Here is a 21570-nt window from a genome sequence, read left to right on the forward strand (position 1 = left end):
CACATCCATGAAGGAAGAGATTCGTAGAATCCCGGGTCACATACGCCCGCAAGTGATCCCCAATATATTTAATAATAAATTCTGAGAAGTCGACTGTGACAAAATGTTCTACACTGACGGATCAAATCTCGAAGGGTCCGCTGGCTTCGGTATCGTCAATAATACTATCGCCGCTTCATTCAAGCTCAATGATCCCGCTTCAGTTTACGTCGCAGAGTTAGCTACAATTCAGTACACCCTTTGGATCATCGAAACTCTGCCCACAGATCACTACTTCATCATTTCGGACAGCCTCAGCTCTATCGAGGCTCTTCATTCGATGAAGCCCAAAAAGCAATTCCCGTATTTTCTGGGGAAGAGTCCTTGTGTACGTTATCTGAAAAATCTTACCAGATTACATTTGTTTGGGTTCCCTCTCATTGCTCTATCCCGGAAAAGGCCGACTCTTTAGCATAGGTGGGCGCATTAGATGGTGTCATATTCGAAAGACCAATCTGCTTCAACGATTTTTTTAGTATTTGTCATCAGAGGACACTCAACAGTTGACAAACCTCGTGGAGCAATGGAGAACTTGGACGATGGCTACATTCCATTATCCCAAAGGTATCAACGAAGCCTTGGTTCAGGTGGATGGATGTGGGTCGGGATTTTATTCGTGTAATGTCCCGACTTATGTACACCAATACACGCTGGATGCGCCTTTGCGGCGTATTGGGCTTGCGGATAGTAGTCTGTGCGCTTGTGCCGATGGCTATCACGACATCGAGCACGTCTGGGTATGCACAGGATATTTTGACGCCAGGTCTCAGTTAAAGGATTCCATTCGGGCCCGAGATAGACCACCCAATGTCCCAGTTCGGAATATGTTGGCGAATCGCGATCTCCCCTATATGTCCCTTATTTATATTTTCATAAAAACGATAAATATCCCAATTTAGCCGCTCTCTTTTATTTCTCGTTTTTAGAAGTTTCCGCCTGCCTTGTGGAACCGATCAGCTTCAGAATGCCACTATGTGATCACTACGCCTGTATAGAAGAAAACTGAAGCGAGAGCGACTCGAGGTCCGATGACTGTTGAAAGATTCCCCGCGGGTCCGAAGAGTAGCATCCGCCAACCCGGTACTCGACGACCTACTAGACTGAGGCGCTAACTTGTGTCGCTGATCTCCCGTTTGCCCGAAAGTTGCAAGTTTTACTCTTCTTACCCTGTCACCATATACGCCTTCTCTGTCCTGTCCTTGATACAAGTGCTGCTACATCGATGTTGGAAATAAGTCCCCCTCTGAATATCTTGACCAAGCTTAAGTCTCCGTTAAAAAATCAAATTCGTATTCTGTATTTGTCTGACATATTCTTGATGGTCACAACGTATGTATTTCTGCTAAAAATCGACAGACAGCTTCGATTGATTATTGAATTCTAACAGTCACTCAACAAATAACAAGCGTTTGACACAAGAGAATAAGCTGAACAAGAGCCGTTCAAGCAATTATTCAACTAACTGACTTTTTCGGAATATTTCATTGAGTGTCAAGTAGTGTCATTGGAATCACCCAGCCTGTACTGTATAAGACAGAGCTAGAATACAGTCAGGGAACTTTCGGAATAAACCACTTCTAACCACCTAAAATTTAGTTTCAATGAGTCGAATGCTTATTTATTATCTTTTCTCTTCCGGTACGGACCATAAAATGGTCTACCAGCATCCATCATTTCATCGTTTGATACGCTTATAACAAATATCTATAATATACTTTAAAACGTTCTCTTAGAAAATATATAAACAGCTACAATTTGAGGCGTCCTTCATTTGGTTGTAAATGTATCATCCAATATTTGTTCCAATAACTGTTAGTGAAGTGGCGCTTGTTGCGGACAAATGCAGATCCGAGTTTGTTTCCCTATATCCTACTGCTGTTTGCTTACAAGCTACTATCTAAATTGCCTGTCCATAAACCATGTGTTTCTCATTTTGAATGCGTGTGTTGTAAATGTTCCTGAAATTATGTACACTTTTACAGCGTGCTGCTACTAGAATGATTGTTACATGTTTTACGGCTGCTATGTTGTTTGTATAAAAATATATGATAGTTATATTATGACATATTTATGTATAATAGGCCTTCCTCTACAATCGGTTTCCAGATCCCAACAAGGATTCATTCCTTTAATTCATTACACTGTGCTGCAAAATTTAAAAAATAATAATGAACTTTTCATTTGACCTAGTGCTGGTTGTAGGACAGGTAGGTAGTAGAGTACAAAATTGTGTTTGGAAAATTCAGCACACCCTTAATAGCTTGGTTTATATTTGAAAACCAGTTTTCGATACCTTGAGCCCTATAAAATCCGTAGCACAGTTTCAACCGAATGTATCAACTGCTTTGGAAAGAAAAAATATATAGCTGAAAATGAAATTTTCTGTGCAACATTATAACATTTGTGCTTTTTTCTCTTTATATTAGAAAACATTTTCCACATTTTTGCCGAAAGATGTATATGCTAAGAAAATACAATTAAAAAGTGTAGAATCTCATCGATAATAACCAAAATCAACTTAAAAATGACGGAACTACTTATTTTTTCCATAGTTTTGCCTATATTTAAGCGATTTCATGATTGACTAGTTAAAATATACATTTTGTTTACATATGAAAGTTGTGGTTGCAAACTCCCAATATTTTTCACTAATCAATACAAAAAATGAATGTTAGGAACTATGTTTCTTCTTTCCAAAACGATTGAATTATTTCCAGGAAATGATATTTTTCAACAATACATCGAGATTCTGAAGGTGTAATAAGTTTTTCCAACATGTTTTTGTGCTCTGCTCGACCAAGCTTACAACCTACAATAGGTGACTGAAAACGGTCAGAATCACTGCAGCCACCGTGTTTTTTCAAAAGTATCATCAGTTACTGGCGCAAGCCAATAGCCATAAGCGCAGTTCTTTGTTTCTGCTTTTGAATGAAAAAACACTATACCTTGGGTACAGTAAACGGATTTCTTTTTTTCATTTTTTGAAAATTTTAGATGTGTTTTTACAATATTGTTTTAACAGTATTTGCAAGCTTGTTCCATTTGTGTGTCAATAAATTTAATTATGTTAAGCATGACGATTTTTGAAAGATGTGCATCCATTATACATATTTTTTCACCTCTGTGATGTGTTAACCTATTTGGGATGATAGCTGGCGGTATTGTAGGTTAGTAGATCAGTGGATTCATTTGCATAATCGTTTGATTGCTTCATACAGCTGAAATCTAACTGCTTTGGTCAAGAAAAAAATGAGCCATTGATTGGAGGTTTTTTTAGTGTGCAGCAGAATAAGAGTTTTGAAAAAGTCATCCTATCCCTCTAAGAACGGTTGGTTTCAAAATCGTCGAATGAAGGACGTTCGTTGGACCAATTTGGACGACGTCCAAATAACCGTTCAACAAACGTCCATCGTTGGACCCGTGTTGAACGATTTTGAATCAAATTTTTGGACGTCTCAGTGAGATGATACAGTTTGAAAAAGAACTCCAAACAAAAAAATCAAATTGGCATATGATACAATAGATGGTCTGGTTAGCTGTACACTTCAAACAATGAATTTTAAAAAAAAATCAATCTACGTTGGGAAAGATGTGGAATTATATAACAGACTTGCGGAGAGAAAAACAGTAAAACTAGCAACCATGAATGTAAACTGGCATCACGGAAGCTCCCATAAGCTTTGCATAGACTTTTCTGCGGCTCATGTGCGTACACGTCACATGATACAAATACTACTTCAATAGCTGGTGGAAAATAATAAACAAAGACAGCAAAAGCAAACGGGATTGCTTTCAACCAGTAAGCTGCATTTGTGTTCGTGAGACTGGCCGACAAGAACTCAATTGGCTTTCTCTTGACCCTCATCAGAGTGTATGTAAGGAGAGTGAAGACACCTGTCATGATTATCTGTCAGTAATATTCCAAACGAACAAACGACCTCTCAAAATACATGGATTTGACTCGTTTGGAATGACACTGACAAGTAATCATTGTTCCAATTTTGACAGTGTTGTCACTCTCCTTATATGCACTCAGACCCTCATGATCGTTTGGCTGCACTTTTTGACAGTCCGTTAGGCTGCAATTTTCGACACTTCGCTAGACTGTTATAGAGTACTTGACAATCTGTAACAGTATTAGTGTATTCAACGATTTGTTTTCCTCCACCTGTCATAATTTTTGATATTTGCATGAAGGATCCAACACAACCGGTATTGTAGTCTCCAGAATAAGTTTCACAGTGACACAGAGCATTTAAACACCATTATAAATACTTCATGAAAGCGATTTCAAACGTTTAAATTGACTGACAGTTTAACATATGACAGGTGGATGAAAACGAGCCCCCGAGTAGTGTGAGTGAAATCATTTGCATAGAACGCTATATAAAGTGTCTGAACGCAAAACAACCGACAGAATAAGTTCTTTTAACTTAAATTTAGGTACTTTTAAGTTGTGCGTCACTTTCGCACTTAGTAGTGTTGTCTAAAATAAAACGAGAGATTCGACTCAGTCACGGTCTTCCGTGCTGTAAGTTACACTTGGGTTGTTTGGGGTATACTCAAAATTAGGTAAATTCAACTTAAATTTAAATAAATTAAACTCAAGGTTGAGTTATAATTTTTGCCGCAGTTAAATGGAATCTACCACGATACCACGAGATTGAGTCAAAAGTACTCAATTTTAGGCAGTTTTTCGGTGGCGTGTGTACTCTATACCATACACTGAAAATAATCCTTATTTCTTACGATGCCGATGTGCTTTTAACACAATGTTCGCGTGAATTCCATTTGAAAATCATATTTTCCACACTCGATTAGATATTGAAATGGAAGCCGTGTGCATTTCATGTTTTTGAGGAATGAATTAATTTTCCACATGATGTTAACGTGTTCAATTTTTTTCAGTGTAGCCTTTCATGCATGAGAAAGATGCACGGTAAAAAATTACCACGTCTAATCCAAAAACTTTTGCACTTGAATCAGCTTGCCATGCCTCACTACCAATTGAAATGGTTTAGCATTGATTCTCTAACGACTTACAATTTGCACCAAAGTTTGTTTAATTGATGAACTCCAGAAGAATTCCAGGTGTCTACATTCTTGAAATTGTTCCAAAAGATTGCTTATTATAGTCATGATCTTCCGATAATTTGATTACGGATCAGATACTTTTGACCATCGATTGTAGGTCGTATGTTTGCCTAAACATAAATTAATTGGATAATAAGGAGAACGGCCTAAATTCATCCGAAGACACGAGTAATGCCATGAAATAAACTGTTTTGAACAACACGGGCAACTTAAAAGTGTACAAACTAACCAGTGGTATTGCCAAAATCAGTCAAGGAAAAGTTCAAAACACCAGTCGTTTTGTAACACACATCTAAAGCATTCTTTTAGACAGATTTTCTTCGTCAACATTTGTGGGCCATCTGAAATGATTAAGGCTCAAGTTACCTTTTTTGAGCATGTGTTAGAATTGAACGCTAGTATGGGTGAATTGAACGCTAGTACGCGAAAAAACAACTTGTGTTCAGCTTTGCCACCGCATTATCCATTTAAACCTTTTCAAAACTCTAAAAGAAGAATATAAGTCGATTTATTAGATTATCACGATTCAAATCATGCAAAATAACTACTGGAAAAACCATCGGCATGGCTGAATGATGCTTTTGAAAAAGTGGCTGTGGTTTTTTCATTGCGCAGTTGTGTTGCGTACCCCAGCACGGTGTGGTCATGACTATAATAAGCAATCTTTTGGAACAATTGGTTTTCCCAGCAGCTATTTTGTATGATTTGAATCGTGATAATCTAATAAATCGACTGATATTCTTCTTTTAGAGTTTTGAAAAGGTACGCGTAAGAAAAATTGTGTTCGGTTTATCCATTTAAACCGAACACAATTTTTCTTATTCCTACTAACAATCGTTCAACTCTAACACATGCTCAAAAAAGGTAACTTGAGCCAAAGAGGCACTATGAAGCAGACATTTCGAAGTGCCATTTTGCATTAGACGCATAGAAGGATCGGTCAAATAAACCGATAGCAAACTTTATTAATTTAATCTAGATCAAATCTCAAAAACAATTTCCGATGCGTCAACTACTTAAAACCATCTATCAAAACAGCATTCTACCTCGTTCAAAGAATCCAAATGAACTGAAACACTACAATATATCGCTTCAAGGCATCCTTTCTTGGTTGTATAATTTTATTTCACAATGAATTGGAAAAAGTGAAGCAAATAAAATAAGCTTTCCAACAGAATTTGCTTATAAAATGCCTAAATACGGATAAAAAAATAAATCATCTGAATCCAAGCGCAGATAGTGGCAGACCGTAACTTAACCCTACTAGCTAGCAAAAAAAACGACGCAACCGTTTGTCAAGCTCAAAAATGCGATTGTGCCTGTTCCAACCGGCGCACAATGTTCTTGTAGAAATCTATCTGCCCACCGATGAAATTTCGAAGCGTGTCCTTCAGATGCGTATCGCGCTCCTGCCGAAAGTGTGCCATTTCCGCCAGCAGCGCATAGGACATCACATCCACCCGTCGGGTCACCTCCGCAAGCTGGCTGTTCTCCATCTTCTGTTCGGCTGTTAGCTTTTCGCAATCTTTCCGCTTCTGCACCGCGTTCTTGTACTCGTTCAACGAGTCCGGAAAGCTGTTTAACAGTCCACGGTAGATGTGCAGCCGGTCTGCGAACGGCATGAAATCGTGCTTCGGTTGGTCTGCGAACATCTGACCGATGTTGATGAAAATGCCAGCCGCTTGGCCGACCGAGTTGGATAGGCTAACTTGAGTGGTCTGGCGTCGTTCGTCGATGTCTAAAGCGCGAGCTAGCTCCGAAAGCCCTTCGCCAATCCGTTGATAATCTTGCTTCCACTGGAGCTGAAACTTTTTCGTTTCATCGGTACAGATTTGGGCTAACGTTTTAACGGCTGTGTTCATTTGCGGCACGAAAAGTACACACGAATCAACCTGTGGTTCGACTTGAGAGTGCAGAAGAGTTTTGTCTGGTGGGAAAATAGCTGCACAAAAAGTTGTTCCCACCAGTGGGTCTTTCTCAGCGGTTCGCTTTCCGGTTTTCCACTTCTTCTCGTCCGTGCAGGTTAAAAAGTGCATCCAAACTCCACATGTGGAAAGAACTGGATGGCGACACATCCAATCAACGAACTCCTGCAGTTGAAGTCGACGATGCTCCACAAACTCTTCATCATACCTACCGGAAATCTGCTTATCTGGCAGCGGTGGTATCGGAATGAGACAAAACTTATCCACCAGTCGCTCGTGCAGCCAATCGAAATGTTTGTAACGACGCGATACTGCAATGTTGTTAAACGAAGGCGTCAACTGATAAGCGATAAAACTTTTAAGGCCGTTAAACTTTTTCTCTTTCTTTGGCGAATCGACCGTAACGGTGTATCCATCTCTTATTGGTTTCCAAATAATGCCACTGTCCGATTGTAGAATCTGAACTCGGTCGCTTTCAGACACTGCTGGCACGCTCAGGCCCATTAAATACGCATCCCCGCTCTTGAATATCTTCGTAGACGAAGTCGTTCTTCTTGCTCCACCTACAACGGTTGAGGCTAACGATACCGAATCTCCATCGTTCCCCCCAGCAGGCAGCGCGGGTAAGTTGGCATTCGCGTAATAATTACTACTTTGAAAGTTTCCATTTTGATTATGGTTAATATTTGCCCCACCACCGGTACCTCCTCCGCTGGCTGGTCCAATTTCTGAGTATGTATCGTTGTCATCGTCCCAATCATCATCCCAATCGTCCTGATGTTCCCCCCAATCATCCGCTGTTTGATCATACCGGGCACCTTGCGGTGGTTGTTGTGGCTGCTGCTGCTGCTGCTGTGACTGCTGCTGTTGTCTTGCGGCCGTTGTAACTAGTGGCGGCGGTGGCATCTTCGGTGGTCCTACATTGTTTGGTAACGCTTCGACGTATGCCGCCGGAAATAGTCCTCGCTGACCGCGAGAATTTGTTCCCTCCCACCAACCCTCACCTACCTCGGTGCTGGTCACAGTCAGAATCTCCCCGACGGTGATGGAAATCTCAGCTGAATTAGGCTCCCCCGCAAAGTCGTACAGGACCTGAACTCGGGACATTCTGAAAGAGAAATAAAAATAAGATAACATTTATAAGCGATGCCAATACAAAATACCAAGGGTTCGCATCGCATGCATTTCAATGTATACGTTGCCACATTCAAAATTATTATTTCATTTTTTGCCTTTTAAGGTGGTAAAAAAAATCATAAATTTACAAACGAAAGAAAGCAGTAAAATACATACGCTCTCCGCGTTGTAAATAATGTGGGGGTGCAAACAACAGATAAGAAACTCCTAGTGACAAAACATATCAACCCGTCGATTTAGCAGATTCCCGCCGTACATCACCGGAAACAATAGCGATTGGAGAAAAAACACCATCGACAGACAGCTGTTCTGTCTGGCTTCACACACATTCGAATCGACAGTACCGACTGCGGAACTAGAAAAGAGTGTCAAATCACCGCTGATGACATAAATAGAGGGAGTGGGTTGGGATGAAAAAAAAATCATCCATGCATATGTGGAAATGTTACCACATGTGTGATAAGCAAACGCAACGACTGTTTTTTATTCCATCCCATCTAGAGACTCAACTAAAATGTCACACACAACTCTCAACGGGCGACTACCGACCACGAACTGGTGGCTTTACGAATTTTGGTCATTCGGTTATTCTAGTTATCTGATCTACAGAAAATTGCTTCGACTGATTTAACCCCAACAATTTCATCCAATTGCGACCAGGCGGGGTGAACCTGTTAAATTTAATCACCAATTCACTCCACGTGATATTCAACCCCAACGAGACTTTATCGTCAATCATACTAATGGTCAAGTAAGAGACGATTGTTTCCAGTTAACAATAAATGACATTCGACTGGTCGGTTTTGATGAATTGTTGTTTGCTTAAAAATCACTAAACAAATTATTTGGATTGTATGGGGATGAAACACATAAACTGGATTTGGTAGGTATTTAATCGCATTCACTCTCAAAAACAGGTACTGCTGGCAGGTTTTGATACATGTGCCCGTGAGATACTTTAGATTTAAAGGAACCCACTCAGTTAAATTCAGAAATCCGTTTAGAACTCGAAAATTAATGTGGTTTCTCAAATAACAGGTATGTTTTGTAGGTTGAAATCTTTAATTTATTCCATTTAAGTGGCACGAAATCTTAAATTCAATTGAATGGTTGGAGTCTAAATGGGAGTAACCCACATAAAGGGTGTACTGTATCAAATTTCATCACAAAAAAATCGTCAGAATTCATCCATACAATCGATCATTTTCAAACTTTATGGAACTAAAATAAAACATATTGTTAAACTTGTTCCATGCTTGTTTTATTCAATTGCATAGCTATACCCAAGCAACAATCCAAGTGCACGCTACAAGTGCAATCCAAGTTTTATGAGTGGCTATAAAACTATTGCGAGCACATAGCTTGTGAAGTGGGGGAGGGGTTGAGATTCAAGAAGATTAAACGTCCCCCTCCCCGAAAATTCTCAAAAATTATTTTGAGCATGTTTTTCTACAACTTTTAATAAATTTAATTAAGAAAAAATTGAAGACGTTTGCTATTTGTAACCACCAAAGAGGTGGTGCACCGGCCGAATACGTTGATTACTGAAGACCAGGGATGCAAAAGGTACTGGTAACAGCGTTGCCATTATTTATTTTGGAAAATCCGCAAATTTGATATCACTGGCTGACGTAAAAATCCGCAAGCAATAAAAGCCCAATTTTTTCCACTATTAAGGGCTTTTTAAGCTTTTTTACAATCCATTATCGTTTTGTATGAATAACTTTTTCAATTTTCAAATGTTTGACTGAAAACTTTTTCCACACTCGCCGCTGAATGTGGGAGAAAATCCACTTTCTCAATGAACTAAAGGAGCTGCGGAAATTCGACCAGACGTATATTTAGTTCTGCGTACCAGAAATTTTCAAAAAGGAACATTTAAAAAAATCATGAATTGGAAATATAGACTTTTAAATCTGTAAAGTTTTAAAACTTTAGCGTTTTTGAATTTTAATGCTTAAAAATTTAAAGTAATACTTAGCGAATAGTTGAAACAACGAGAAAAGCGGAGTCGAAGAAACAATCTCAGTTTATAGTATTTTTTGTCGAACTTCAGCACTTGTATTGTATTTTCGACGATTAAAAAAAAGTTACATCGCACACTAACTTAAACCTATTTTTAATTTGAACGATTCTTAACTAATATTAAAATCAAACAATGGGGAGTGGGCGTAGCGTATTGGTAAATCGATTGCCTTGTACGCAGCGCACCTGGGTTCGAGTCCCGACCCCGCACATAGGGTTAGAAATTTTTCCTAAGAGATTTTTCTAACCCGAAGAGGCGAATGACCTTAAGGTTAAAACCTCTATAATTGAAATAAAAAAAAATAAAAAAAAATCAAACAAATGATAGACACTGTTGAAGAGTTGACAGCAAACATCCAAAGGATTATTCTGGCCGTACTGCGTGCAATGTGTGGAGCGTAGGAAAAAATCAATTCTTCGGAAAGATCTTCCAGGAACGTTGAGGTCAAGTTTTACTAGAAGCGCAGGAGAGTCTACGTTGTCTGTCAGAAGGTCGAAAATGAAAAGTCGTTGCAGAAAGATCCTTCTGTTTCGCAACGTAAGGAGATTGATGAGGGTACAGCAATCTTCATATGGAGGAAGCTGGAAACGATTTTTCCAGAGTAACCGACGACGTGCAAACCTGATAAAGTTCTTCTGTACCCGTTCGATACGATTAATATGTATGGTGTGATAAGGAGCCCAAACAGTAACACCATATTCTAGAATACTGCGTACCAGTGTAATGCATAGTGTTGCGTTTGATGAGTCCAACTCGTGTAAAAGTGATTGTGCTGCATTTTTGAATATTCACACTCATTCCGTTTCTGTCACTCCAGTCAATGATCCTATCGACGTCCATTTGCAATGCACAACAGTCTATCATAGTTGTTATGATACGGTAAATTTTCAGATCATCAGCATACATGACTTTAGAAGACGATAATTCACTGCAGAGGTTGTTCACAATGAGCACAAATAGAAGAGGTCCGAGATGACTCCCTTGAGGAACGCCAGATGAAATGTGGAAAGGATCCGAGAGTATAGTTCCAAGTTGCGCCGAGGCGCTACGGTTCGCAAGGTACGAGAAGATCCAATTAGTCAGCCAGTCTGGCAGTCTAGTCCGCCTTAGCTTTTCCACAGCAAGCTGATGAGGAACACGGTCGAAAATAATTAACACTGAATGTATTTTTATTGAGTTCTCAATGGTTGCTGAAACTGTTTCGCTGAAATTCAGCAACCTAAATTTACTTTGCCGTTTCGAAATCAATTGTTTACTCGTTCCGGAAATTTCCTAGCTGAGTTAAGTGAGTAGGGGAACATGGGAGACTTGACCAAGCGCAGAATTCTATTATTGGCTATGACGAATTCTATTAGGTTCCAAAAATTTTTCTATGCTTCATAATTTTAAAAGGCAACTTTAAAAGTTTGGAATAAAAAGTCCTTTCCTTATAGAAAATATTCCGTAATTAATAAATTTAAGTTAAATTATGTAATTTTTTTTTCAAATTCTGTATAGACATATCCACTCGACTAATAATTACATTCAAAGTTCTTATTTCACATCTTATTCCTTATACTGAAACGATTTTACATTAATCAGAACATTGGAATTATTATTACTAAAATTTGCACGACGTCGAACGTAAGAACCAATGTTGGGAAGACTTGACCAAGTGACAATAATCTGAAGAAGGATACCAAATTTCTGATATTTACTACGCTGTGGTATCTACTGTTAATGTTAATCACGTCACACAAAATCCCACCTAAAATACCAGTCTATATATTTTAGTATTAGTAGTCAAAGTTAGCAGTAATATGGATAATTTCGTAACGTGTGAACATGCAATGTAAGCAGTACAGATAATCCTTAAAAGGAAATACATTTAAAAATCGAAATTTATGAAACGCAACCCTTTTATATTTTTTACTGTTACCAGAGGATCTCGACAATATGGAAAAAAGGATTACAGTATGTTTTATGTCTTTATTTTTTGTCCTGGTTTTTCAATTTTTGCTTGGTCAAGTTTCCCCAGGCCTTGGTCAAGTCTCCCCGCAGTTGACCAGAGAAAACGTTCACAGAAAACCTATATCTTTTGCAAAAATAATTTAAAAATTCTGCAAAAAAATCATGAGCACGCACATTACCTTTCAACATCATATCTCAATGAGTTTTGAAGGATTGAAAACTTTTTAGAGAGTTATGCAGGTTTAGCTGAAAACCTGGTCAAGTCTCCCCATGTTCCCCTATATGTCAAAGTCGCTTACATTCCTGTACGCCAACGATTGCATAATTTAATTTATTAAAATAATATAATGTACGTATTGCGATTAAACATACAATTTAAAATTGAAAAATTAAGACCAACCAACCATGATTCATGAAAAATCCGCAGAAAAATCCGCCACTCTATTTCAAATTGCGGAAAATCCGCAAGATTGCGGAAAAATCCGCAACTATGGCAACGCTGCTGGTAAACTACATTTTTTTCGGTATATTTACATTTGCACAAGCCGTACAGCCCGCTACAGCGACACATCACTACAGCTCTTGCCAGAACGGTAGCCAAACAGAGTACATTTTCCAATACAGCAGTGGAATAAATTTTTGTTTTGCCGACTGCTCGGTGAGAGTGTGGCGTAGTAAAGTTTGTTCTCTCGCTTTGTACACTTTTCTCTGCACAGTCAAAGGGAGAGGCCCGCACACGAAAGCGATGATGCCGGTCGTGGCGTAAACGAACCGCATTTATTGTCGTCGTTTCTGATTGAAAATACTGAATAGATTAAAAATATTAAAAAGTGTAAAATAAGGAAAGAGAAGCTGTACCGCTAGCGTCTGGTGGCTGTACTGGGGGCAGTATTTCTTTGTCATGTTACTGCTTTGCTTACAGACTGCCGTACAGCGCTAGGCGCCCTGCAATAGTGAACGACAGCAGCGTCAAAAGAGAAATGAGAATGTATGCAGAAAAATTACAGCTGCAGAAAAGGTAGGCATTTTGCATCCTTGCTGAAGACCGAGCATTCGAAATGTGTAACATTTTCTGAAGGTAAAAATGGAGTGTAGAATTACGGAAGTAACCTTTATCGAGTTCTACCATGTCGGATATTCAGCGCTCCAAGAGATCAACAAATTAGGACAGGCGAAATCATTCGTTTTTCAATAACTTAAAACACATGTTGGTGTTTGACAATGCTATAATTAAGATCCTCATATACACTAGCCGTCAAAAGTTTGGAATCGCTTTGAAAATTATTGCAACACCCTCCAAAAAGTTTAACATCACCTAGGAAATGGTGAATTCACGTCACTGCGGAATGATCCAACACTGGGAGAAGTTTTGAACAAAAAGATAGCGGACTATCTCATCAAAGGGTACATCCGAAAGCTTACTAATGCCGAGCTTACGATCCAACATCCGAGGGTATGGTATTTGCCGGTATTTCCGGTTGTGAAAGACCTGCAAAGACAAGATTGGTATGCAACGCCGCCGCCAAATCTCACGAAGTCTCGCTCAACTCTATGCTTTTAAAAGGACCCGATTACCTGACGTCACCGTTAAGCGTGTTGATTCAGTTCAGAGAACACCGGATAGCAATTTGCGGAGACCTGAGTGAAATGTACCACCAAGTATTGATGCTGGTCTTCGCATTGTCAACGTTTTTTTTGGGGCACAAGGAGAACTCAAAGGAACCCGATATCTACGTCATGCGGGTGCTAACGTTTGGCGCGTGCTGTTCGCCAAGTACTGCCCAGTACGTAAAAAACAAACACGCCAAACTGTATGAGAACGAATTTCCGACAGCCGTTCGAGCCATAATCAAGCAGCACTACGTCGACGATATGCTCGTTAGCGTAGAGACTGAAGAGGAAGCAGCTTCTATATCGCAACAGATCAAGTGGATTCACCACGAAGGCGGGTTCGAAATGAGAAATTAGCTTTCAAATTCACCGACGGTTCTAGATCTGCTGAAGAAAAGCCGAGATGTGTGCTGTTGGCTGAACTCTGACCACAGAAGATATAGTTCGGGTCAGTGAAATTCTGGAGATCACCGAAGTGTCTGAATGGCATTGGATACCGAAAAAACAGAACGTTGAAGACTTAGGCACCAAATGGAAAGGTTTTCCGGATCTTACCCCACAAAGTCCGTGGTTTCGTGGACCCTTCTTTCTGTGGACGCTCGAGGAAGAGTAGCCAATAACGTTGCGGCGGTATGGAACAACCGACGAAGAACTCCGTCCACATCTGCTAGCTGACTTTGCTGCGCCAGAAACATTGATTACGCCGGAACAGCTTTCAAACTGGATAACGTTGGTGCGCCGAACGGCAAAGTTCACTCGATATGCTTTCAACTGGAAAAGACTGGCGAAAAAGGAACGACCACTCAGCGGGCCGCTAAATTCCGACGAACTCGCTCAAGCTGAAAACGATTTGTATCGCATTGCTCAAGGAGATGCGTTCGCGGGCGAACTAGCCATCCTGAATATGAACATCTCTTCCGAAAACAAGAAGCAAATACCTAGAAGCAGCTCAATTCGCTGCGTCTGCCCTACCCTAGATAAGCAGAACATACTTCGGGTTCAGGGTCGGACAGAAGGATGTAAGTTCATTGATGTGGACGCCTCGAACCCGATTGTACTCCCTCGAGAATACACCATAACAAAACTGGTGGTGGCACACTTTCATCGCCGGTTCCATCATCAAAACCACGAAACCGTGGTAAATGAAATTCGTCAGCAATACTACATCCTACGGTTGAAGGTCGTCTATCGGAGAGTGCGCAGAGAATGCCAACAATACAAGAGCGATCGCGCAACACCATGTCCACCAGCGATGGCGAACCTTCCAGAAGCGCGTCTAGCTGCCTGTACTCGTCCCTTCACCCATACTGGTGTGGATTACTTCGGACTAATTACGGTATCGGTCGGTCGTCGCACAGAAAAACGATGGGAAGTTCTCGCTATGTGCCTCACTACACGCGCAATCCACCTACAGGTCGCATATGTGCTCTCTGCAGATTCATGTATCATGGCCCTTAGAAACATTCGATAATCTACAGCGACCGAGGCACCAACTTTCAAGGCGCCAAAAAGGTGATCGAAGAAACGATGTATTGATCAAGAACTGGTATCTGAGTTCACTTCGAAGTACACCGAGTGGAGATTCAACCCCCCTGCATCCCGATAGCTACGAGAGTAGTGTCTGCAGAGGTGCTTGAGAATGCACTAAATGAAGTGGAAAACACCGTCAACTTCCGACCGTTGACAAACATCCCGGTAGATTATGACTTCTCTCCAGTATTAACTCCCAATCATTTTCTTCTACACTCCTCCAATGGGCTAAAGCCTTTCGTTTCCTTCGACGACAGTTCCCGCGCCCTGAAGAACAAGTACGAGTTTTCTCAAATTCTGCCCAATAACTTCTGGAAACAATGGCTCAGAGATTATCTGCCGACGATCACCAGAAGATCCAAGTGGTTCGCAAAAACGAAGCCAATTCAAGTTAATGACATAGTCATCGTGGCTGACTGTAAACTTCCAAGAAACTGTTGGCCAAAAGGAAGGGTCATAGCAACAAAATCTGCAACTGATGGACAAGTACGATCAGCAACAATACAAACTCCTAGTGGCTGGATATACGATAGACCAGCCGTAAACTTGGCGGTGCTCGACGTTGGCGTAGAAAGGAATACGTTTTGGACAAAACTCCGGTGGGGAATGTTGATAGCGCCACGTCGAGCCAGCAAACCCCTTGTTCGCCAATCGATGAAGATCAGTGACATCGTCAAGCAGTCCCGGTCAATCGCACCCGTCACACATTCGGGGGATCGTCACATCAATGTAAACCGAGATTGAATAAGAACGAGCTGGACCAAAGCCTTTCCATCAACCATCAGTATAGGTGAAAGTCGTACATAAAACTCATCGAGTGAATCTAAAGTTAACATTTGCCTAAAAGCAAGTGGTGGTTCCTTATACTAGTCACAATTTCAAAGTTTACATTTCATATAGGACAGAAAAACAAAAATACATTTCAGACGGGACAAAAATATAACACTTCTCACAGAACATTCTTGCATTTGGAAATAAACACTAATTATTGTAAACAGCAAGAAAATCAAAATCGTCAGTAGTCAGCAATGTGTTGTTCAACATCCAGGTTTCCACGTCGTGTTGTTCCGGTTGACAAATTCACGATAGCGGACGTTTTGAGGCCAAGTCGACGTCTGCTGGACTAGTGGCTTCCACTTTCCATCAAGTCCTATCCTGAACGGCGCATAGTCAACATCATCGACAGACTTCCACCCAGGAACAAGTTTTTTGATGTCAGTTCTGTCATTTGAATTGAGTCCGAGACACTGTGCAACTTCGCTTTCGGTAACGTGAGGTTCTATATTCGACAGGAACAAAGAGAACTCCATATCACTTCGATGTGCATTACCAATTGGTGAATTAATCCGACTTCTATTCTTCGATTCGTTCGGTGAATATTGTGTTGCACTGTTAGTACTGATTGTTTCATATGAATATATTTTCCCTTCCCCTCTTTCGAGATTAATTTTTTGGAACATTTGATTAGATACATTTTTGAAGTTACGCAATGTGCATTTAGAGACTTTCGAGATAGTGACTAGGATCAAAGTGTCTTATTTAAGGCGTTTCATTGATCGTATCCATATGACGGCCATATCAATGAAGACGTTCCTGGTTGACGGACCCGGTGCCCACATGAACTGTTCTCAATGTAAAAAAGGTTTTTGATAATATCCAAAAGGTTGGGGTTGAAAAGAATCAAAAGCCGGAAGCCGCGGCAAAGATAAAAAACTTAAACTGCTCCGATGTCACAAACAGACCGGGAGTGTATGTATGAAATATCTGGTTTGGCAGGCTTTTGTATCTGTGGCTGAAAGGCGTAATTTTCGTTTTAACCGGGACCGTCAACCAGGAACGTCTTCAATCATTTCGCCGTCATATGAATACGATGAATAAAATGCATCAAATAAGATGCTTTGATCCGAGTCACTATCTCTAACATCTGTAAATAAACATTGCTTAACTCAAATCGAAACAAATGCACAAAAAATAAACTCACAAGAACAACTCATGTTTAAAAGAAGGGCATTTGTTATATAAAATGTATTAAAATTACAAATAATCAGTTCTAACAGTGCAACACAACGCTTGCAAAATTGTCCCAACTTTTGAGCAAGTCAACCCTGTTCTGCATAAAGCCTTTTGGCATAATATCGTCTGACATAAGGCATTATATGGTATTGGGCCATTTGACATAACAGTCATGTAGTATAAGCACAGACTAACAGACAGCACTATCATGAAATTCCTTTAAAAAATATCGATCCGCCAGTTTGACCAAAACACTAGGTCCATCTTTTATACGCAGTCCCAACCACTCATTCACAAATGAGTTAACCCTCAGGATCACGAACAATTTTTCACTAGCGGTCTAACCCCCGTGTACTTGCGAACATATCAGTGTCGCCATAACCGAACAAATGCGATCACAGTCCCAACTAAAAATATATTTGACCGCTAACGTTGGCGTAGAAATATGTTGTAGTATCTCTGGTATAAGTACCATTTGGCATAAGGTATGAAAATACTTTCGAATGTGTTTTGTGCCACATGTTTGATTAAACCGAGCAATCCAGTGGATCGTACGAAAAATTTCCAATGCAAAAGAAACCCACCAAAACAATTGACAAAATATGCATTCATTGCGATTTTAATATACTTTTAATAACTCGGAAGAAGGAATCAACACCAATGTTTGTATAAACCGGACAGACAAAAAGATCGCAAATATACATCCAAGAGTTATTTGGCATATAAATTCAATGAGCTGCTCATGTTTGAAAGAAGGAATCAATCCCTATAAATAAAAAAATAGTGAGAAACATTCTTTTTGTGACGTATGATATTTGCGCAAAAGTATCGCACGCACCCTGTAGTTTTAATTAGGTTCATTCATTGTCTCAGAAATCCCAACATCCTTCGAATAATTTTCAATTAAAATCTTTTCAGAATTAAACGTTTACTCTGCTTAGCCACAATAAACTTAACTTATTGCACTATCACTCCAGAACAAATATTTCTTGTTGCATTAAATGCGGGTTCTGCTCACTATTACTCTATGGGCAGTGCATGATAGTTCGCATGAAAAACGTGCCTACAACGTACCAGACGATAGCTCGTTCACCAGCCAAAGTAAAAGTAACTGCACACAACACGCTTGTTATCGCAAATATGTGATTGCTTAATTAACATACATTCTGCTGAAGCATTCTGAATGCGCTGGTGGTAGTGGAAAACATGCTAACTCGTCGTCACATTTACGTGATGCAGCATCACTCACAACGCGGATTCAAGACGCTGATCGGAGCCAGTAGCTTTTGGTTACAATAGTTGATATAGGGTTGTATAAAACCACCCAATGTTTTCGAATGTTGAGATTGAATGGACATGATGAATAAAATATAAATAAATATTGGTCGATTAGTTACATTAACCAATCTCTTCCTTTTAATAATTTTTCAAGTTTCCAAGGGAAATAGTCTGAACCGTCCGGTGATGGTATCCAATAATATATAAATGAGCCATTCTCATTAATCAACAATAATTGAAATATCCCTATTTGGACAAACTATTCTTGCCGCTAAGTTCGAAGCATCTTGAGGACAATGATAGTTTCGGCGGTGGTATGAGCTGATAAATAATTACCATTATTCAAACGCTGATAGTAAAATTTATCAACAGCCAACCCAAAGCTCAGGGTTTTTGGTAAAAAAATTCTGTTTCTGTTTTCACACGGTTATCGAATATTGGCAGTTAAACACCTTAAACCATACACTGGTATAAAACGGTATCGAACCTAAATGTATATAAATTAATTGAAACTAGATATTATGCAATCGCACATTAACTTTATAGCTAGTGAAAACCCTGCGCTAGTCCTTGCATATCCCCAAAACAAGTCTCTGGAAAGTTAAACAATCGATTGGTAAGTCAGGTGAAAGTCACGTTTGTTTGGGAAAGGCTAACTCGACTCACCAACACAAGCAAAATTTGACATACGCTACTCTAGTTTATATTGTTTTGTTTTTCTGCGATTAGTGATTGTTTCTCTATGGCCTATGTTGAATCTGTTTAGATAATAATTACCTAATAATTAAATGTCAGTATGTCATCAGTTTCCATCAGACGGATAATCACATAAACTGGAAACTTGGGTATTTAAAAATGCGTCATCTCTAATAGAAATGACTCATATAGGTATGTACCGAGAATGTTACAAGCTGTCCCATGTACAATTACAGCAATAACATGTAGCTACACAGAAAATAGTTTGCAATAATAACATAACACCAGATTTGCACAAGGAACTGCAGCCGAAAAACAACAAATAATAATAACGATTAAGCAAGGTCAAGCAATAGACCGAACGATAAGGGATTTCTTTGTTCAATTGAACCACCTTTCAACTGTTTCTGCATCGCCATCCAGAAACTACAAACTGCTGTGGGTTAGCACGCAACCTTTTCCCTATACTTTGCACTGCATCACTCGGATGCCGATGGATTCAAGCGAGACAGTTTCAATTAAACGGATTATTAAATTAGCAAACATACGACAATAATCAGCCTTCTCTTGTGACTGCAAGGCGTTTCCCTGTTACCAGACCTGTCACGAATTGCTCGTTCCAGCTCAGATTGGATACGAACTAGGCAAAGATATTTTCGCTGTTATTTGCCATTCGTTTTACATGCCGATGACGAAAACATGTTACAAATCAAAGGTTTACACCACACCAAAGAGCGAATCATATGAGCAATAAAAACATAACATTTATATATTTCCAAAGCTGCTCGCTCGGGCATTGTTGCACATTGAGCGCAGCGAATAAATTTGATATGACGTCAACTTATTCATCGGGGAGAAGAAAAACTTACATGTTCGATCGGTTTTTCCGTTCTCCAGACGCTGTCACCTACTAGTCGAAATGTTTCCGACAATCGCCGTGCTTTTCCGGATATATTACATATACTGTAAACGTTTGAATAAGCTAATCTGTTGAATTTATCGATACTACGTTCTACAATCACTGTAAATTTCGTCGTTCAATCAACGCTGATGACTGATACACCACCTCTTCCATCCATCCGTCCGGATTCGCTTGTTCATCACGAAAACTGATTTGACTTTTGACAGTAGAGAAATGTCACCCCACGGCACCACAGTTGATCAACTAGGGGTGTTTGAATGAGGAAAATGCACGAATAATGTAATTTAATTGGATCCCAGTAAATGAAGTGGCGATTAGGCCAGAAATATTGATAACAAACGAAATATTTATCAACATATTGAAGTAAGCCCGTGTGCCATATGCCAACCATTGCATCGAACGTTTAAAAACCATTTTTAATATGGTTCGTTCAACAATAGATTGACCATTGCTTGGTACAATATCGAACATAACTATTATGGTTTTTCCAATCTGTACCATAAGAATAACGGCTTGTTAAGAACGGTCACCATACCAAAATATGCTTTTTCCATATACGTTTTGACAACATACCATTCAAGAACCTTATACTGTATGGTAACATGCATATTTTAGATCGAACGATGCATAAAATATTAAGTGAAGAAAATAAAGTCTTCCCTTTCACATTTCAATTCTATTAATTAAGGAAGCTTTATTTCAGTACGCGCCATCTCCTGAAGAAATCCTCGATGGCACTAAGTGGACTGACGCCAATTGAGCTATTGCCGTAATATTGTACGACGAGGATTTTTGACGATGTTATTCTACAGGTTTTTGGAGTAGGGTAAACATATATACGAATGACAAAGTTCACCAGAGCAATATTAATGGAAGATATTGGAAATGGTAACCAACCTGAGTATGCTAGTTTAATAGTTAAATGATTGAATATATCAATAATATTCCCAATATGGTGAGTATTACACGAATAGTGTGGAAATGGTTCCGAAGCTTTCTGGAATGGTATTTATTTATACGGCAAGCCCTCTTTAACATATTGATTATATTTATTGAGACCCTTTAGTCTTATCAATATTTTTATTGACTATACTCATGTCTCGTGTAGGATCCGTTTAAGAGAAGACAATCGCGACTGGTCGTTTTGGCGTTCAGGAAATTTACATAAGGGTTGCGAGCATGCTAAATGAGCCATGCTAGATCTAAACTGAATACTTTTTATGAGCCTCAGCATTTGATACAATAATAATAAAATTCGTATATGACGATGTAGCTATGTTTACAGAGTGAACAGAGGCATCAATAACAATACAATTTAAGTTTTAAAAGCAGCTAGATTTGTAAATTCT

The 21570-nt window shown here is 39.5% G+C and overlaps 1 protein-coding gene across 2 annotated transcripts; it reads right to left on the reverse strand.

The window, feature by feature from the left end:
• Nucleotides 1-1630: 1630 nt before the first annotated feature.
• Nucleotides 1631-20408, reverse strand: LOC131688611 (sorting nexin lst-4). 2 transcript variants are annotated; one of them, XM_058972976.1, is made up of 2 exons: nt 20169-20408; nt 1631-8166 (listed from the first exon to the last, which is right to left on the reverse strand). In XM_058972976.1, exon 2 carries the CDS (start codon nt 8163-8165, stop codon nt 6435-6437), a length of 1731 nt encoding a protein of 576 aa, XP_058828959.1. In that variant the 5' UTR covers nt 8166; nt 20169-20408; the 3' UTR covers nt 1631-6434. The 2 variants fall into 2 exon arrangements, with proteins under 2 accessions (XP_058828959.1, XP_058828961.1); XM_058972978.1 differs by lacking the exon at nt 20169-20408 and adding an exon at nt 8352-8700.
• Between the last annotated feature and the right edge of the window lie 1162 nt (nt 20409-21570).

Source organism: Topomyia yanbarensis, chromosome 3, assembly GCF_030247195.1.
Source record: "Topomyia yanbarensis strain Yona2022 chromosome 3, ASM3024719v1, whole genome shotgun sequence".
NCBI lineage: Eukaryota > Metazoa > Arthropoda > Insecta > Diptera > Culicidae > Topomyia > Topomyia yanbarensis.

Excerpts from the sequence above, each read along its gene's own strand:
- LOC131688611 (XM_058972976.1), bottom strand. The coding sequence starts at position 8,165 with ATGTCCCGAGTTCAGGTCCTGTACGACTTTGCGGGGGAGCCTAATTCA.